This window comes from Prenolepis imparis, unplaced genomic scaffold, assembly GCF_030444845.1.
Source record: "Prenolepis imparis isolate NDT839.2.m4 unplaced genomic scaffold, iyPreImpa1.0 SCAF_6, whole genome shotgun sequence".
In the NCBI taxonomy this organism is placed as follows: domain Eukaryota; kingdom Metazoa; phylum Arthropoda; class Insecta; order Hymenoptera; family Formicidae; genus Prenolepis; species Prenolepis imparis.
This window is the reverse complement of record NW_028141164.1, coordinates 6,781,856-6,801,673: the sequence shown is the minus strand read 5'-3', so window position 1 is coordinate 6,801,673 and position 19,818 is coordinate 6,781,856. Positions and strand designations below refer to the sequence as shown.

Genomic DNA, 19,818 nt, shown 5'->3' with positions numbered 1-19,818 from the left:
CAATGTAAACGCACGATTATGAAAGTAATATATTTCTATAACGTGGCATAACGCTGCGAAATCACTGATATAAAGCTATATAAAGCACTATTGCGAAAGAATCTAATTATAATTTGCGCTTTAATTAAATCGTACGATTTAATTAATGAATAAGTTAATAGAAAAGCGAACATAGATAATTTGCCAAAATCAACCGAAAAGTACGAACGCGCGTAGTTGCGCAAATTATAACGTAATTACATTACGCGGTACAATAAAATATAATTATCCACCGGCTATATATCTAATTTCACGTATGATCGTATTAATTAGTGCCAATTTCCCATCTAATTCCAAAATACATTCGTATGACGTGATGACGCAACGACAATTACGTCGCTCGCTTAATTATAAAGGATCGCGCTCTCTCGTTTGGTCCATATCGTCGCGACACGGTTAGACGGAAAGTCGCGGCGCGCTTTACATTTATCGCGGAGGAAAATCCGCGGCATTCATATCCGTACTCTCGGAGCAGTATTGCCGGGGATATCGCGGGGAGCGCAATTTTAAGTACCGGAATAATCCGCCTCCTCGATCCGTCTGCCGCGATCCTTCCTTTCCGGCCTTCCTATCTCCGCCCTGCCATCATTGTGCGGCCGTACGTCTTAGCTCGTAAAACCGAGGCGGCTTATAAGCGTAAGCGGAGGGGTAATCCAAGGCGGCCACCCGTAATTTAATGACGTTTAATATGCAGCGACAGACTATTATTCTGACCTTTGCACCAAGCGCGAAATTATCTCAGGACTGTGAATCGAGTCGCGGCATTATTACTGAGAGCGGATTTACCTTCATTCCTCCCTTCTTCCCCCCATGCAGTTATTGCGCGAAATTTTAAATTCGTCGCCGAAAGAATTTCTCACGACGATAAAACATTTGTTCAGATAACACGGCGGCTAATGAAATTCTCACGGGCTAGAAAAATTTCAATTACAATTTCTATCGAATCGTATTGTGTGCCCAATATGTGCAGTACGAAATAAAATTTATCTAATACAAATTAGCAAGGGATTCAAAATTCATATCCAGAGCTAGACTCAATTATATACTTGAGTTGCGATGCATACGTCGTCTTCTCGCGTAACAAATTTCAATGTTTTATGTTTTTTAACTGAAATAACAATCCGATTGACGAGTAATAAATACAGTCTGTAAAATTTCGCGTACTAATTGACGTAGCAAAAACCCGTCGAAAAAACGCGAAAAAAATTGCGCATTCAGAGAATATCTCGTACGTTTCATTCGAAGCGGGGAGAGAAAGATCGCAATGCTACAATTTGAATCTTTTTCCAAACACAGAGGTAAAACACTTTGCGTCTCTCACGCGCGATCAAATTCTAGCTGCATCGTGAAAACGCCGTTGTTGCAAAGGACGTCGTCGAGCTCACATCATCGTCGAACGTTTACGTCGACGTCGCCATCGACGGGATGTCGCAGATCCCGTTCTCGACTTCCCGAGACGACGACAAGATTCGATGCTCGAGACGTCAATCCGGTAAAAAAAAACTCGTCGTTTTTTTCCCTTTTTGTTTCCGCTACGCGACTTTTTATCGATAGTCTTCGAAGGCAACTTCAAGATTGCGGTATCGGCTTAGTGCGTCTAGATCATTAATCCGTTCAATCGTTTCATGCGATCGACAGGCATCATCCGAATCGTGTGATTCGTTCACTAAGATCGATTATCGCGAGGACAAATTTACGATTAATCTGCAGAAAATTGTATTCGAGCAATCTTGAATTATAAAAATGTAGATTCGCATCGAAAACGTGTAACATGTAAAATGCAGAATGAAAAAAATATCTTTCGATGTTATAAAAAATAATGGCTGCAAATATAAGGTTTTCATTACGTTCGCTCGATTGATAACAATACGGTATTATTGGTACTAATGCACACAATCTCTTCTCGTGAAAAATAATGCTTTTGTAAAGAAAGCATTATATCGGATGCGCAAGAGAGAGTCGTCACGCTACTATTATTCGTTAACCAAGCGCAATGTATAGAAATTGAAACTTTTCCATTATCATGATCGCGTATCTTACCGCATACAGGGTGTAGAAGACGGCCGTTCCCTCTTCACCGAGCTTCACCACAGTTCATTCGACACCTGATGAATAAAATATTAGTTCTCATGCATTATGATAAAAATGTTTAGGCGGCGAGCTCGTTATAGTCTCGTCTCTCGAGTAGTAGTATCTCAATCCAGAGATACGCAGGTAAAGATAGTAAATGGTTCGTTCAATGGAATGATTTCAAAAGCAGCATACGAACAAAAGTGTATCGTCTCTTTGGTATATTATGTGCACAGTCTCGTTTTCGAGAAACATTAAAACTAAATATCCAATCGGCTATCTAATGTTCATCATTACAGCTAAATATCGAGTATCAGTAAATGGAACGATCAAACAGACGGGATTTACGGGTCATCCCTACGCAACGACACGAACACGTACATACACAAAAGGGGAAAGAGGGGGAGGGAAGACGCGCGCATTGACAAGGCACGCACAGATAAGGACGTAATTCATCACATTTCTAAACATCGATCAACTAAAGCTAGAGATGTACGAATCTTCGATCAAAAAAAAATTTTTAAAAAAGGAAAAAAAAGAAGAAAAAAGAGAAGACAAGTCAATCGGTGTCAATCGAGTCGGAGTGGTGGTGGCGTCACACACACTGGTTGATATGAAAAAATCAATCGATATATATAGCGTCAATCGAATATACACATATTCATATATATGCGTATACATACAACTTGATACGTGTGAGTCTAAGTACACATATGCAAGGATCGAGTCTGCATGTACGTATGTATAGATATATATGCTACGATTAGTAACGATCAAAGGTGGTGATTGGTGTTAGCATGGTTAGTCGAGCGACGATCGAGGCATCAAGAGAATAAAGGGAAAGGTAGATAGTGAGAAAGATAGAGAAATATATATAGATAGATAGAGATATGTATATATAGAGAGAGATAGTTATAGATAGATAGAAGTAGTAAGAATACAGGGGAAAGAGATAGACGAGTATATATTATATGTATGTAAAAGCGAAGTCTATACGCGTGAGAGAAGAGAAGAAAGAAAAAGGAGAAGGACTAGGGCTTTTAGAGAAAAAAATCTACTGACTAATCCTAATTGCAAACCAAACAAACGAACCAACCTCCTCGGTAAGGCCTAGCCGAAAATGTTCGCGGGACCCCTGTAACAAAAACATATATAAATCATAAGAAATCATAGAAGAACAAAAAGAAACAACTACTGAACTTTTAATGAGTGACAGACGTATGTTACAGTAGATATCACATGAGGGCGAGAAAGGTGAAGAGAATCGACTATCTCGGGGTGTCAAACGCGCGTGTCGACGCGATTTCATCGTCGATATCCCTTCTTTCACGTCGAATTGTTGTTTGTTGCGACGATAAATCGGTGTCGATACTTTTCCCGTATACTTCTCTCCACTCGTTCCATCGTATCATAAAGATTCTACGGTATCTCTCTCGTGTGTGTGCGTGTGCGTGCATGTGTGTGTATATATATATTCGTGTAAAAATAAAAGCGATAAAACAAATCTCTCAAATTCACGACTGTATGCGACAGTAGTCGGGCTCTAAGCGTCCGATTCGAAAGCGGTAGTCGTCGCGATCGATGCATCGCGCGTATTTGCTTATAATTGCAAACGTTCTCCCGTAACTCCGCGGATCGGATCGAAAAACAAAAATATTCCCGTTTGACACCCCTGTAGAGATACGCAGTCTGCTTTATACCTTTTTTCACGGCCGGTTGCCAGTAGGAGACTACGCGATCGGGATTGCGTGGGAGGAGAAAGATGGGACGAGGAGGAAAAGGGGGGAGGTGTTGCATTGTGGTGGCCATCGAGCGCGAAATAAAGTTTGCACCCGCTTTTCGCCCGCGATTAGCCACTATCGAGAGCGCGCTATCGACTGACGAATAGCCAACCGCAAACCAATCGCGTTTAAACCAGCTCTCAAAATCCGACGCGCTCGTGCGATCTCGACGATCGAGTCTTTAATCGGACGCGACAAAAGTGCCGGCGGAATAAAGCGTGAATCATACGCGGAGGAGTAACGCGTGTTATTATACATATATCGATCGTCGCGTGCATACATATATATATGATAGATTCGTAACGTCAAATATTTCGAGAGATCCCGTAATTTTCAATTCTACGCGGAATAAATATCTCGTAAATTGATCACCATATTTTAACGAGTTCTTGGCGTCGAAACAAAAGCGCGAAAATGAAGACGCGGATGATTATTTTAGAACGTTAATCTTTCCGATCATAATATCGTATCGAGAATGCAATGGGATGTATATACATACATATACGTGTTTTTTTTTTGTTTTTATCTGTACAATTTTGCGGAATTGTTGAATCGATAATCTCTTCCCTCCTCTCGCGGTTTGGCGATGCAAAGGCATCGCGCGCCGTTCTAATTACTCTTTCGCGCGTAAAAAAAAATGTAGTAAACGAGTGATATACTACTCCCTACCACGCCGGCAGTTTACATACGGTTATAGAACCGACTCGTATATGCGAACGCGAAATATTGCATAATAAATCGTGTCCTTTATTTCCGAAACGTACGTCCGGAAACTTTATTTTTTCCTATCGATGCGCGTAAAACGATCATCGCTCGCTCTCTATCAAAGATGAATATCGTTATGAATGTTGCATGTAAAAATAGGGAGGAAAAGAAAATATACATATACGAAAGAGAGATGTTGTACCTAGGTACCTTGCGATATCTCATTTTCTCGATATCGAGCTATCGACGATTTGCGCATTTATCGCATTTCGTTATTTCGCGAAAATGAACCTCGTTGCTATCTTTTTAATTTTTTTTATTTTTACCTCCCAATGCGATCTGCTACGTAAACACGCCGGTAATACAAGTTTCTAATTTACAGGCGACCGCGATAAGAGACCCTGATAACGGGGGAGAGTACCTTTTACCGTTTCTGTATTATTCGCATTCATTACATTGCGGAACGCGTTCGCCGGAAGATTAAGTTTCTCCATCCGTTCGCTGGCGCTGCTACGCTTTGTTCCATTCGGCATTACGGTAGTTCATACAGAAGAGAGAAGCGTATTACTATCGCTATACGGATGGCGCTACGCGGTAACTTATATACGCGGGAAAAGTCGATGGATAAATGCCCCCATTGTGTAAGTGGTACACCGAGATAACGGCAAAGCGCGCGAATGGAAGCCTTCTCGTCGAAAAATTGAACCTTCTGCGAAACGTTACGAGGATGAACGAGAATTCTCGAGAGAGAAAGAGAGCTCGCGATTATCTTGAAATTGTTTCTTGATAGTGTGACGCGAGGCGAGACGTAAATAAATATAAAATATAATATATCAGAGACAAAAGTCGCGGGGGACAAAACGTTCATACATATGACATCCTTCGTGGAAAATTATTAAAAAGTTAAAAGTAGATTGTATGTGTGTGTGTCTTTGAAAGAAAATTACGATCGAGTTGCTTGCGATAAGAAAAATGGCTGCTGCTGCTGCTAAAACTTAGTGTTAACTTAGCGTTGTCATCGAAATGATCTAGCTGCAAACTGGTTATACGACGTGATAAATAGGAAAAAATTGCTAAGTGTGATCTCTCAAGGGATACGCGGTATATCTCTCACGAAGAATAAATCAGGCTCAAGATTTTAGACGCCGGCGATAAATACGTGCGCACAGCTGGTTACAACTGCGCGACGATCGATACTTCTTACACTCCCCCGGTATAGTACGACTTCACTGAATGTTACGAGAACAGCTGTGCGTGCGCGACATCTTAAACTCGAAAGTCTTACCTGCGTTTAAAGACATGGTATACATACACACACGCGCGCACACACACACACATACGAACCTTCAACGTTTCCATTATACACATGTCGAATTTCTAGCCGACGAATATTTCTCGAAATGAAATTAAAGGAAGACATTAGAGATATCGACGTAAACGGAAAGACAAGGAAAAACGAAAAAAATAAAACGAATCTCTGATCGGCGCGTGAGACGATTGCCAACAAAAGTGTTAATCAAGAATCTTGCCGGAACAGTTGGCAGTGATTACGTCCGAAGTAGAAAGTTCCGGTCACGAGGGAGGTTTCTGGGGCGCACACACAACATAATCTCGGAAATTCTACTACGGGAGTAAAGTGCGGTGACGATGGGGTAGATGGGCGGAAGTTGGTGTTAACGGAGGTGCAGCGAAGGTTGCGGGAGGTTCTAAATGTGCGGCGTTCCCGTGTCCGCGCTGTGTGTTACATATGTAGTTACCAAGTGTACGTGAAGAGACACAGGCGTGACCGAAAGTCTCATAACACTTGGAAACAGGTGGCGTACTCTCGTACTCTCATCTTATTGCCTCGACTAGAGTTCGTGTTGGAGGCAAAGGGAAAAAGAGAGAGAAATGGGATGAGGAAGAAGAAGAGAGGCAAAGAGAGTGGATACATGGAAAAGTAGGAAAAGGAGCAAGAATACGAGAAGTAGAAAAGGCGCGCGACGAACTGGGGGACAAACGAGAAAAAAAAAAACCAATTCGATGTTAACCGAGTGAAGGTGCGCGGCAAAGGAAAGACACGGGATGTACACAATAGACATTTGACTTTGATCACTCCCAACATCTCTCCCTCTCCTCCTTCTCGTCGCGCTTTAAAGTTTGAAGACCGAATTCGCGTATAAATCTCGTGTCGCGAGAAAAGAATTATTCCTTATATTGGAAACTAAATTGAAAAAGAAACGTACCTAACAATCGGCATGTGATCACCTGTGTAATTTTGTAAGTGGTATAAATATATATAAAAAAGTAAACTCGAAATCTTGAAATGCTTGCGTTAATACATTCACACATGCCAAAGCTGTCTGTGTCTGCGAATAAACGTAACTTTGTATCAAACTGTATTATCATGAAAATTTCCATGTTCCAATGTTAAATTAAGTAATGAAAAAACGTCCAGGCAAGTTGAATTATTTGTGTAACACAAAACTATTCGTTCGCAAATATAATACTTAATGTCAAAAATTAAATGAAACGGAAAGAATATGCAATAATTATCGTAAGACTTTAATTATCTACCTGATCATCGCTCGTCGCTTGGCTACCTTTCTATAAGGTTTTGCCAAGAAATCGAAAGATGCAGAAATTAAATCGACAAACCAAGATATACATATATATAAACGTAAAATGTCATTCTTTCTTTTTTACGGCAGACGCATGCCGGTACTAATATATCTTCGATCACTCAAGTTCAGTGAAACAACACCGGTTTCTACGACCAGACATTAAATACGTCTAATAAGCGCCTTTTTGCACGAATCAGTTTCAGGTTGCATCGCTGTGCACTTGATACGGCTCACCGTCTGAAAGTTCTCATTTATATAGTCCTCTACTTTCAAACAATTTTCCACAGACACACGTAGCATCACTGAAAATTGCTTCGTGCGAAAAGAGTCTATCCGACTGCGCTTCATACAACTACAACGTCCTATTCCACGAAGCTACTTCGCAGTTTGTCGCTTTACGCTATTACATTTTGCTCTCCTCTTTACATTTTATTTCTGAGCAAACGAAAATCGTGTACAAGCCGAATGTAAAGCGCAATGCGACAAAAATCGTTCGCGAGATAAATATCGATCTATATATATATATATAAAAAAAAAAACAGCTTTTACATGTATTAACTATAATACAATGCCTATCAATTACTATCGAAAAATGTATCAAAGAAACATATTAAATATAATATAAAAAACGCAAAAAAATCAAGATTCATACGCATCGCCGAATAAAATTGATGAAAATGATGTATCTTTCGTAATTTCACGTTCCGCAGGCACAAATACATCTAAGAAGAGCATGCTCCGGGTAAATGAAACGCTAAGGCAGGCAATCATTCGGGTATTTAAGAAAGAATAACAACGATAACGACAATAACATGCTGAATTACAACGAAAAACGATCAATGGGATGCGTCAAAAGTCAATCGTCCCGGCAAGAGACGTCACTTCGTGAGAACCATATATATATTCGATATATATATATGTATATACACATATACATAACCGTGCAAGTCGCACCATCTGGCACTGCATGCAAACGCATTTACGAAAGTACGTGTGCTCTCTACCGGTCGTAAGGAAGCGTCTCACGCCAAGTAGCTGTGAAACGTTGAAGAGACGCTGCGCGTCTCGGCCTCGAGAGTGTGTCTGCACCTGCTCTACGCGTCGTCGGCGTGGTAGGTCGATTCTTTTTCTCGCCTAGAGTCACTGTACCAGCGATAAACCTCGAAGCAGACATCCAACAGTGTGATCCGATTAAATAAAAAAAAAAATAAAATAAAAATAACAGCGGCGCTTCTCGTAATTCGATCGCGTTATATTCGCCAAACTGTTTCGCTCCTCGCGAGGCAGGGATCGATGGACGTGTCGATACCGCAAACGATGCTGTCGGCCCTCTTGCTCGGCAAGTTCGATAATTTCCAACCTTTTGCCCCGGTTCGCACTTGGGCGCAATTTTGATTAATGATACTGCCGCGGCAAACTCACTTCGCGTCACTTTTCTCTCATGCGTTACTTCGTATCCTCCATATATACATATATATATATATATATATATATATATATATACGACGTTATTAGCCGCATTTTATGGAGGGTCTCTGCTAAGGATACGCGTAAGGGCCCAAGACTCCGCGTTTAATGGGAATTAAAATTTCGCTGTTATTTTATATTCGATAACTAGCTGTCACGCGATAACGCGCAATGTACGCTTCATTTTATTCGATAAATATTTCCGAAAAAGAATTTTTTTGCTGAAAAGAATTTTCACATACTACACACTCGATTTATACACAAAACGGATAGGGGGACTTTATCAAGGAGAAAATATACGGCGGCATAGCGATTGCGCATTAAATTTCTTGCCGCGAAATAATTGTGTAAACCAATTCCACGCAAGACCACGCAATCAATCAGCGAACAGTTCTGCAAACACGACTTAATTAATTACCTTTCACTTTGCCGTTGTATCAATAGCTCCCGCAGATTTGTTCCGCAACAGAAATCAATGATTATGCGCGATATATTAAGAGAAATTTCATTAGTTCGCTCGCCAAAATTACGACCACCGATAAAGGCAAAATTTCATCAGGCCGGGACGGTAATTATTCTATTAATTAGTTAACCTCTTGAGGGAGCACGCGCGCAAAATTTGCCGATTATTAATGTATATATATATAAACCGCTTGGCGGGTCGCGCGAATATACAAATGCACATTTCTTCGTACGCGCATTTTTCATACGCAAAAAGATGAGTGCGATAAGTCGCCGTGAAAAATGAAGGGTCAGCCGCGGTAAAAAAGAAATAAGAATCTGCATCGCGTCGGCCGCGCCCTTGGCGCAACGAGATGATGCAACGTCACGCAATGTCTTCGCAATTAGCTCGACTATCGCGAAATCGGGCATCGCGATTGCGAGCGATAATTTTCATAGGTTTCCCTTCTTCCGGTGAGAATAAACGTCGAGCAAACTCTCGCGCGATTGCAGGCATCGAACGGCCGGCGACGCCAATTTATATAGCGATAATCAGTGGCGATGTGTAGCGTTAATTGCACGATTGAATTAAGTAGCTTCCTGAATTCTTTCTCAAATATTCCAAGCTTACTTAATCGCGTGTGTGTATATCATCGAACGCAATCCTGATGCCTTCGAGCGAGTGAACTTTGCGCCCTTCGTTTTTTTTTCAGGGTAAGCTTTAAAACCTCCGAAGTCTATACTTTCTCCCTTCTCCTCCTCTTTCTTTTCTTTCCTCGTTCACCCTCGCTCACCACTTGAACCCAGCGGTTTCTAATCCCGACTCGGAATCCGCACGGCTATCATTTTATTTCGATTCAGTCTGCCTACTTCGCTCGCGCGTTGCCGCGAGTGGCAAAGTTTTTCGATTTAAGTGGAGTAAACAACGATATATGCGCCGGTGCACGTCGGACGAAACGCGGGGATGAGGAAACCGGAGACGGTACAAACAGATCTTCTGAGAGAGAGTAACAAAAGAACAAGATATATCTCGAAACCACTGAATGTCTTTTCAATCGCAAAAGAAAAAAATATGGAACGTGAAAAATGCGGCGATGGTTGCAAGGAATGAGGCAATTGTTCTACGCGTCTGTATAGTAAAGCACGAAATGTGTTTATTTTGTTAATAATTGATTCATTCGTCGTATTTTATCAAAGTTTGCCGTTATCGCGTGCTTCAGCGTAACTTTACATGCACATATTATATATTCGGTATAACAATGTAAAATATAGTTTTGCGCGTACAGCGTGTGACAGGCGAATAGTAACGCGAAATTCGTCAACCGCATCCGCATAAATGCGTCTGTAGTTGAAACTCTTTATTCAGCGAATTCAAATGACTTCGAATATTATTTGACATTTATAACGAGTCTCGTTTCATTTGTAATACGATATCGCGGACTAAAAACGTGGGGCGTGTTTCACTATCGCGTCACGGTCATCCGGGAATCGCTGTTCTGCCGTAACGAGCACGTTAGTACAAATTACCATCGTTGAAATTATTGCGCTGATTGTAAATTGACAAATTTCATAAATATCGATTATCCTGCAGCTGCGAGGCCCCGACGTCTGATCGATCAACTCGCGCCGCTCGTGGAGAAAAGACGACCGAACGAAAATCTTTCTTCTATAGAGACTTCGCGGTCTCGAAGACTGCGCCTCCGGAAGTTTGAGAACTCGAAGAGTGATTTATTTTTACAACTTCTTCGACAAACTCTGCCAAAGATTGTGTTGCGGTATTTCGGTCGGATATTTAACGCTAAATCAGATTCCGGTGTAATAGACAGAGTTTAGAAATTAAATGGTCCAATTCATGACATAAAATACTCGAAAAATGTCGAGAACAATGTGAATGTGTGGCACAAGGTTATATCGTGTTCTGCTTGTTTGTATTTTTATCATATACGAGCGTACGATTAATTAGATTTTTTCACAAAAGCTTGTTTGCCTCGCGCGCAAAAACGGCCATTGTTTCGACTATGCGTACGTATTTTTACTTTTATTTTTTTTTGCACCCTATTCTCTTGCCTGTGGTCTCTGCGTAGTCTCGTCTTAAATAGATAAACACACGCGTTTTTTTCACTGAACTGAACTGAAACAGCACACACGCGATAGCAATCACGATTTAATTAAAGCGACATAAAAGTTCATTTTTCTTTTCATGAACCTCATCAGATTTAAACGCCACCGCCTATAACAAGCCAGCTAATGTAGGTCATAAATCTGAGGTTAATAATAATTTATCGTAAATCTTTTATGGCTTGATTTACGCGGCTTTTATAGCTATCTAACTTCCTGCAAGGAATCATTTTCTTACAGCGTGTGTTGCGTGTCTCATTTTATCGCCCCGTGGCTGCTAAAATATACCCTCAATCCAGAAATATTAGATCTTCCACGTAAAACCACGCGTAGCATCAAACTCATGTAATATATCTCTACGAAGGAAACTTTACATATATATGTATATATATGACGAGAAGCGCGGGCATAAAAATAATGTCCAAACAAAACTTATGATGAAGCGACAAATAATGCCCCGATAACTGTTTCAGCCAACTATTTTAGCAACGCGCGTAATAAATACAGGGACAATGAAAAATAATATTGACTGTAAAAACAACGTGTTATTCTTGTCCCGAAAAGTTCGTCCGCGCGCGTCGCCCTCCGTAAACAAAAGCGTGGAATCGTATTCCTACTGTCGTGTGTGTCGTAAAGCAATGTGCGCAAATGTTCGCCGACTGTTGGCTGAGCAAATGTCATTAGACACGGCGATTGTCGCTGTCCCTTTAATAGCGACAAGTGCGATTCTCCGCGGGAAATCAGTTGTTTATCGCCCTGAGCGACAGAGAAGGGAAGGGGGAAATAAAAGCAGATTCGTGCGAGAAGGAGCGAAGGAGATCTCAACTCGCGACACAACCGAACGAATGCACACTGTCCCGCTGAAATAAGCTGTCGTAAAATTCACGATCGTTTTGCGCTACCGCGTACAAAATGTTTTATCCCCTTACTTTACCCCGTCGATGATTTTACGATAATTTTATCCCGGAAAATTGTTCATTTTTTTCGACCGTTGATTTCTACCCTACAAAAAGCGGCCTCTTTATCGACTCGTTCCAAATCAATAACGATAGGTACATAGGCTTTTTAAACGACGGATATGGATATATCAATTCCGATTATTCGATTTCATCTGGTCTGCCATTTTAATTTGATACAGCGATTTCGTCATTACAAATTTAGTTTTAGGTATCGAATAAAATTAGACATCATTCATCTTACGATTGATTGCTTTCAACATTAAACGATTAGCTCTAATTGTTTAATTTTGTTAATTTGAGATACAAAAAAATTTAAAGAGCATATTTTGAAACAAACGTTTTTAGCACCGATTTATTAAATATTTCACGCAGAGGGAGAGATGTGTTATTATAACGTATATTGTGTGTGTATGTAAAATTTTTTAAAAATAATGTACTTTCTATAATATATCTGCACAATATACTGTCAAAAATTTAATTTCAAAATCGATGTGCATGACAGTAATCAAGATTCCTTTTTCCTCTATCTAACAATAGAAATCGGCCTAACCCACATTCGCAAATAAATACATAAATACGTTTCATAAATAAATATACATTTAATATATAAATAGTGTACAAATACTATAAGTGTTAACGGTAAAGTGTACCAATTCTTTTTTCAATATCTCGTAAGTATAAAAATGAGGTCAGCCCTTTTTGATAAATATCTCATTTTATAAAAAGATCTGAACAAATTTCTCTGAATGTTCAACATTATATTGAAGCAGTCAATTTATAACAATCTGACTTAACGAATGTTCTATTTAGAAAAGATACAGAAAAATGTGTCACTCTAGTTCATTTAAAATTAAAATTATGCAGCAAATAAAATTTTTATATGTATTATTAATAAAAATAACAAGATAAGAAACTCGATGAACATGTAATAGATAAATAATTTCACACCTTAATCAGTGTGCAACATTTAAACGGCTAAAAATTGTCAAAAAAAAAAGTGTCGCCACATCTTGTTTCAATTATCCGCGTACCGAGTTTAAAGGAAGCCGAACGATGCTTGCTCGAGTGTGCCTTTTAAAAAAAGTAGAGACAATGCAAGGACGCGAAGAGAATAAAAAAAAAGGATACGAGAAGTCCGGAATGCGAATGCTCGAAACTAAACCAACGATTATATAATCGCGTGGTGCGTAAAAATGAATGAAATATATATGTGTGAGTAAGAAAGTGAAGCATAAATCATTGCGGTAAGAAACTCGATGGAAGGTGATACCTAAACAAGGATCGACGTATGTTTCTTTATAAACGCGCCGAGCTCGAGCCTCGATGCTAGAGATAACGCGAGAAGGACGTCTCGTCGCGAGAATATGAAAAGGATACGAGAAGAAATCCGAAACGTCAATGCTCGAAACTACACCAACGTTATAATCGCGCGTGAGTAAAACTGAATGAAATACATTTGTGTGAGTAAGATTAACGCATCGAGCTCGAGCCTCGAGCGTGCCTTTTAAAAAAAAAAAGTAGAAATACCGTGAGAAGGACGCGAAGAGAATAAGAAAAAGATAAAGAGAGTCCAGAGTGCCAATAATACGCAATGTTTCGTAAGTGAATGAATCTCTCTCTCTCTCTCTCTCTCTTTTCTATTTGATCGAGAATCGAGGGACTTTAATTATTGGTCACATCGAGACTCCGCGTGAATTATTTAGATCGATTTCGGATTAATATAAGTCAAAAAACGACACCAATAAACCATGATTTTTCTATTGAACTATGATAAGAGAACGATTATTTGCTATGATTATTGGCAAAGCGATGTCTCCGCGCGGATTAATTAATAGACATTAATACATATGCTCAGAAAACCCAGTTGCAGCATGTGTATATATATTTGTAATGTGTGATTTTCTTAGCATATGTATTAATGTGTATTAATTAATCCGCGCGGAATCATATTATATATTTGTAACGTATGTATAGAATAAATATTTCACAAGTGTTATCTACAATTTTTGCACAAACTCAGGTACCAAAACCAACGACCGAAATCCAAAATTAGTACGACACAGATTTCACAAACGGCGACCATCGGTTTTACATGTCGGTGCTATCGAAATCCAGTTATCCGTGAACAGGCAATTAATTATATAGAATATTGTATAATATATACTCGGCCCACTCTCTTTATCAGACCGTGTAATAATGCATATAATGCAATACGTGAAATGAACAGAATCAGGTACAATAACAAAGGAGTCAGACGCGAATCGGAAAAGTTCAAATTCATTTTTTTCTGATGCCAAAAAGAATTGTCCAAAAAATATATACAGAATTTAATACAATTTTTTTTGTTTCTTATTTTAATATTCGCTCGGTTCCCGATAAAATCCCGTGAAAAATCGCGCACTCGCACGAATATAGTTTAACTGGGCTGGAATATTCGATTACCTACTTGCAATTACATACTCGATTATGAGACACCATCGTCTGTTAACTACGGCCGTTTTCGACCCTCTCCGAGAACCATTTTCGTTCATTTTTTCGAGCACCGGGCGATCAATCGCACTGCGCAGTATGCTGAGATACCGGCACTCTTGTCCTCGACCTCGTTTCGTCTGACATGGTGGGCCTCAACGAGACGACGTCGACGACGTCGGCCCCGGGTCGCTCTTCGTATAATTAAGGCTGTTGGCCAAGCGGGGTCGCCAAGCGAAATGTTCTCGTCCTTCTCCCGCACGTCCCCTTCAGCCACTCACGTTTTCCTCCCCTCTACCCGCGGACGGGGGAACACGATTAATCTTAATTTTCGTCGAGCTATAATCTTTAATTAAATCGCCATTGATCCGCGACTGCCAGGACTCGCCAATCAGGAACTTTGCCCCGGCGACGAGACAAGGTTTTGAGAGAAAAAAAATATGCGAGCGCGCCCAGCCCGGGAATCAATTTTCTGGACAGCGGGAAAGGGGGAGAGGAGAGATGCGGACGGATCTAATTATCAATTTACGGATATAAATAACAGGCGGGAGGCGCGGCTTTGGAAAGGTCGAACTTCAAACTCACTGGTAAACTACGATGAGGAGAGGGAGGTATTCGGGGTTTTGGGCACCTGCAAATTGTTTCCACCTTAATCGTTCGACAGCGGATCGATCCGCGATGGATCGACGAGCGTATATATGCGAGGCGTGCGGTTTCTTCACGACTGTCTTTAGACGATGCGAGCCGCCTCGAAGCTTCCTAATCGGCCCATCCGTTAAGCTAATCGGCGTTTTCAACCTTGCGTCGATAAATAATTGCTTACATGCTTCCACACAACGGCACATATATTATTATATTGAACGGATTGGATGAAAATTGAAATTAAGCGCGAGAAACCGCGCTATTAACCATCTCAACGAGATCTCGAAATTGCTCGGCTATCATAAGATTATTGCCGCAGATCGGTGGCAAGTAATAAACGTGGCCTAAAAAAAAAAAAATTTAAGTAACAAGCGCGCGGAGCCGCGAACGTTCACGAAAGACCGGCGCATATCCCGATATACCTAACGTATAATTCTTCTCAGGCAAATGAGACGCCTAATCCTGGTAGACCAAGTTGGAGTACTAGATAAGAGGTTGACGGTGGAATAAGGACAGAGGAAAATGGAAGGAAAACTCTGGGAGAGAGGGTCACCAGTGTGTAAAACGAGTAGGGCATACCTCGAGCAAGTAACGGCGCAGGAAGTGGCAAAGAGGCCGTGAAATCTAGAGGGACGCCTTTTCGATCGGTCGCTGAGTGGTCCTCGAAAGGAAGTGTATCCGAGAGCGTGCTCGTGGCCTTCTTCTCCCTTATTTTTCTTACAGAAAACAACGTTCTAAAAGCGCGTTGGTGATTCTTCGCGGATCGTTCTATCGTCAGCGAAAAATTAATTTTTTTTTCGAATTAATATACCCTTTTCGAAACGCGGTTCCCAATATTAGGCTCTACGAAAACTCGTAAATCTAATTATTTTCTAATTTTATTTATATTATTTTATTCCCATTGCAAAATATTTGCGAAAAAAAACTCTTGATGAGATGAAACAGATATTGAACAATTTTCTTCTGACAAGTTACAATTTAGAAAGTTACAATATTGACATATTATTTAGCACGCGAATTGAAGTCTATCATCGATCTAAATTTCTTAACGACCAACTTGATCTATACGTCGTCATGCTCGATAGATCTTCGTTATCTCTTCATCATGGCTAAGAGTTCGAAGCAAGTGACATATGAATCCTCCTGAATGCGAGAACGCGATATCCTTGTGAATTGCAACAATATTCCGACTCAAAGGCTAGAGATCGGGTTGCCGCGTCGCTGTATATACATGTCTCGTACTCGAGGCAAGAAACGGAAACACGCGCGTAATCGCACGAAACTAACACCTAATCCGACATTCTCGCACGTCCGAAAACCGGGGCGCGTCTCTATCACCAGACACCAGCGGAAGGGAATCGTAATTAAAGGCCGATCGCGTTCCTCATGATGAGAATCTCGCTCTCTCGTCTCTGGTCTACCTAACACGATTAAGCAGTTATACTTCCAAGAGAGAAGAGAAGAGGAAAGGGGAAGGGAACGGATAAATCTTGAAAATTCATCGCGCACCCAAGTCCAGTCACGTCGCCGCCGACGTTCTGTATCGCCGATTTATGCGCGCACATTTTCGCGGAATTGTATTTAATTTAATCGCCGCTGCCGCCATTTCTGAAGGAAACTTCTGTCGGTCTCGCGATAACACGGAAACTCGTCGTACTTCCTTCCAGATTCACCGCCGACGCGATTACCCCCGTATACCTACATATCTCGCATTTTTCATATCGCGTTATTCGACGTGGGATTATTATTAAATCCACGGTTTCTCTGAAAAGATGGGATAAATATGTTATAAAATTACATTAGTGGCACGTTTTGCGCGCGATAATTAGACATCCATTTATAAATTAGTTTTTGACTAATTGCGATAAATTTGTGGCTAAAACAACTTTGCGTACACAATTATCACTCCGTTCATTGTCCGAACGATTAAATTTACTTGATTAAAAATAAATTCTTCCGTAATAATTATGTGTGTTCGGGTCAACGACATGCTGCAATCTTTCGATTTTATTATCTCATTTCCTGTTACATTATATATAAGGGTTGATTGAAAACTGCTATTGTTTTTTGTTCCTCCATCCGCGATACAGTATTAATGCTCCCATACTATGCACGATCGGAATGCCAATTTAAATAAACGCTGCAGAAACACAGCAGGTATGTAAATTTAATAAAAGTTCCCTTCGCAGGTGGCAAAAGTTAGAGGTGCGATATTATCGACAAATCCGAGTCCCTGAAGCGACTGCATAATGGATACTTGTCCCGAAAGCTTTATCGTTTCAGAAAGCTCTTTGCTCGGTGCCGGCTTTCGTCACGATGTATTCGTGTGTGTCGCGATAAAAAAAATTAAGTGCTAAACGTCGTCAAAGAGGGAGAGATCGGGATATGTGTGATATAAAAATCTCTCTTAAAAACGCATTAAGGCCGCGCGCGCGAAATAACACCGCGAGACTGGCCGACCCTTATCCAAGTATCGTAGCCAAACTAATCGCGTCATCAGCTGCGCGTTGTTATAGGATTAATGAGTCTCCATGGGAAAAACATAGATAACATTTAATGAAGAGAAGATAAGGCGGCGAGACAGAAACACTATTATAAAGATCATTTCGTCCTTAATGTGAAAAGTTTTCAGCTCATAACAGCAAAACTCTGAAAGAAAGCGGCGAAAAATATTTTAAATAAGAAACAATTACGCAAAAAATGAAAGAAACAAAGAAACGAAGATATATAGCCTCTTTAATAACCTTCCACGACGTTTTTACACGGCAAAAGGGAGATATCGCGCTTTTTGAATTATCGCACCTTTTTTGCAAAATTATTAATAACGCGTGTCTATCTTTATATGTATATATCCCACTCGGTTAATTGAAAAACCAGTTACAATAAAATACCTGAAGAATTGCACGAACAATGAGTCTCGCTGTATAAATCTATAAATCCTCCTTATAAAAGCGATCCGAAAAAAACGTCCGAGCTTCAATCTCTTCGCGGAAATATCGCTCGCAAAATGCGACGATTACGTCGACGATCATTATTCCGGTCCGGTCCAACAAGCGCGCCTCCCCCCAAAAAAGCGAGAAACAGATATAAGAGAGCGTCAGACACAATGAGCGATTAAATATTGAATAAACGAGGTGTTCGATGGCATCCGGCAGCGGCGACCCTGTTATTTATTCAGACACCAGAGCGACTATAATTCGTATCGCGCGCACGAGCGACGAAAAGATGAGGGGTAGAGAGGAGGAGAGGGATCGCGATCGGTTCGCTCGTCCTGTGTAATATAGAAATGGCTTAATTACACGACCGTGTGCGAGAGACCTGCGGGCATATCGGAAATGGTTATAATTTGTCGATGAACGTAGGAATCCCCGGTCGCGGTTCGACAGATCGCCCAGCGGATGAGTAGCCCCTCTTTCCCTCCCACCCTCAGTTCTCTCACGATTGCAAATTTGTATAAATAGGATGCGTTACCCGTGCATATATATATAGCGTGTACATGGGTCCCTTTCCCTCCCGAACGTATAGGTATATATGTTTATCGGCATTCGTCGATGCCACGTCAGATACATGCCGCGTGTCGCGTATCGCGCAAACGACACGGCCGGCATGTGAAGTCGGTGATGAGAAATTAATAAATCAAAACTGAATTGCGCGCGCGCGAACACGTTGCGCTGGATCGGGAACACCGCGGTTGCGGTATCAGCTCGGCGAAATTCCAAGCATAAAAGCGCCATCCAATCAGAGCCGGGTTTAATAACGTCTGACTTTAGTATCGGCTCTTTCGTGATTGCACGTTGTTACTTTACTCTCTTACAGACATTTTATCGCGAGTGAGAAAGAGAGAGAGAGAGCCGTCTGGTAAGTCTTATCCAGGACGGTTTGCGCGAAATGATCCGACGTTTGCGGCCGAGATTCTCGGTGTTCTACCCCTGTATCGTATAGACTCTGGTATTTTTACGTAAACACCGGCGTATGCGCGAGAAGGCCGAGAATAAGTAAGAGAGGCAAAAAAAAAAAACAGGTATCGGTGGAGCCGGAAGTTGTCAGTACTTAAGGTATATACGAGAACTGGAACGAAAGCAACCCTTCTCTCCTTCTCGCCTTCCTGCCGAAGGCTTCGACCCACCTGACCCGTGACACGCGAACCTCTCGAATCCTGGCTCGATCGATGTACCGCCGTGGCAGGCCACCTCGAGGAGAACTCGGGGGAGAGAGTTACGGGTCTACCGACCCGTCAAATATCTCGTCACGAACGTGGATAAAAAATTTTCAAGCGAAAGAGAGACAGGAGAAAGAGAGCGCGCACTCGCGCGAATAAAACGGAATTACGGGTAACGAGTCTATGGACTTTGTACAGTCAATTTTCGGAAATTTCTCCCCTTTGAACGAATCGATCTTTCCCCGTGAAGTTAAGTGAGGCGTACGACGGATGTACGACGAACATGTATCTACATATGCGCGATCGCGCCGATTTTCACGCCGCGTATTGTCAATCATAGATTATATTCTCGTTGACCCGTTTAA

At 41.1% G+C, this 19,818-nt stretch overlaps 1 protein-coding gene across 3 annotated transcripts in view; it reads right to left on the bottom strand.

The window, feature by feature from the left end:
- The window catches only part of LOC145936957 (synaptogenesis protein syg-1), a 396,806-nt gene that overhangs the window by 245,635 nt on the left and 131,353 nt on the right, over nucleotides 1-19,818 (bottom strand). For all 3 annotated transcript variants that reach the window (XM_083039649.1, XM_083039648.1, XM_083039647.1), the window contains one exon: nucleotides 3,206-3,244. In XM_083039649.1, the coding sequence (XP_082895775.1) occupies nucleotides 3,206-3,244 (39 nt within the window). The remainder of the gene's footprint in view (nucleotides 1-3,205; nucleotides 3,245-19,818) is intronic.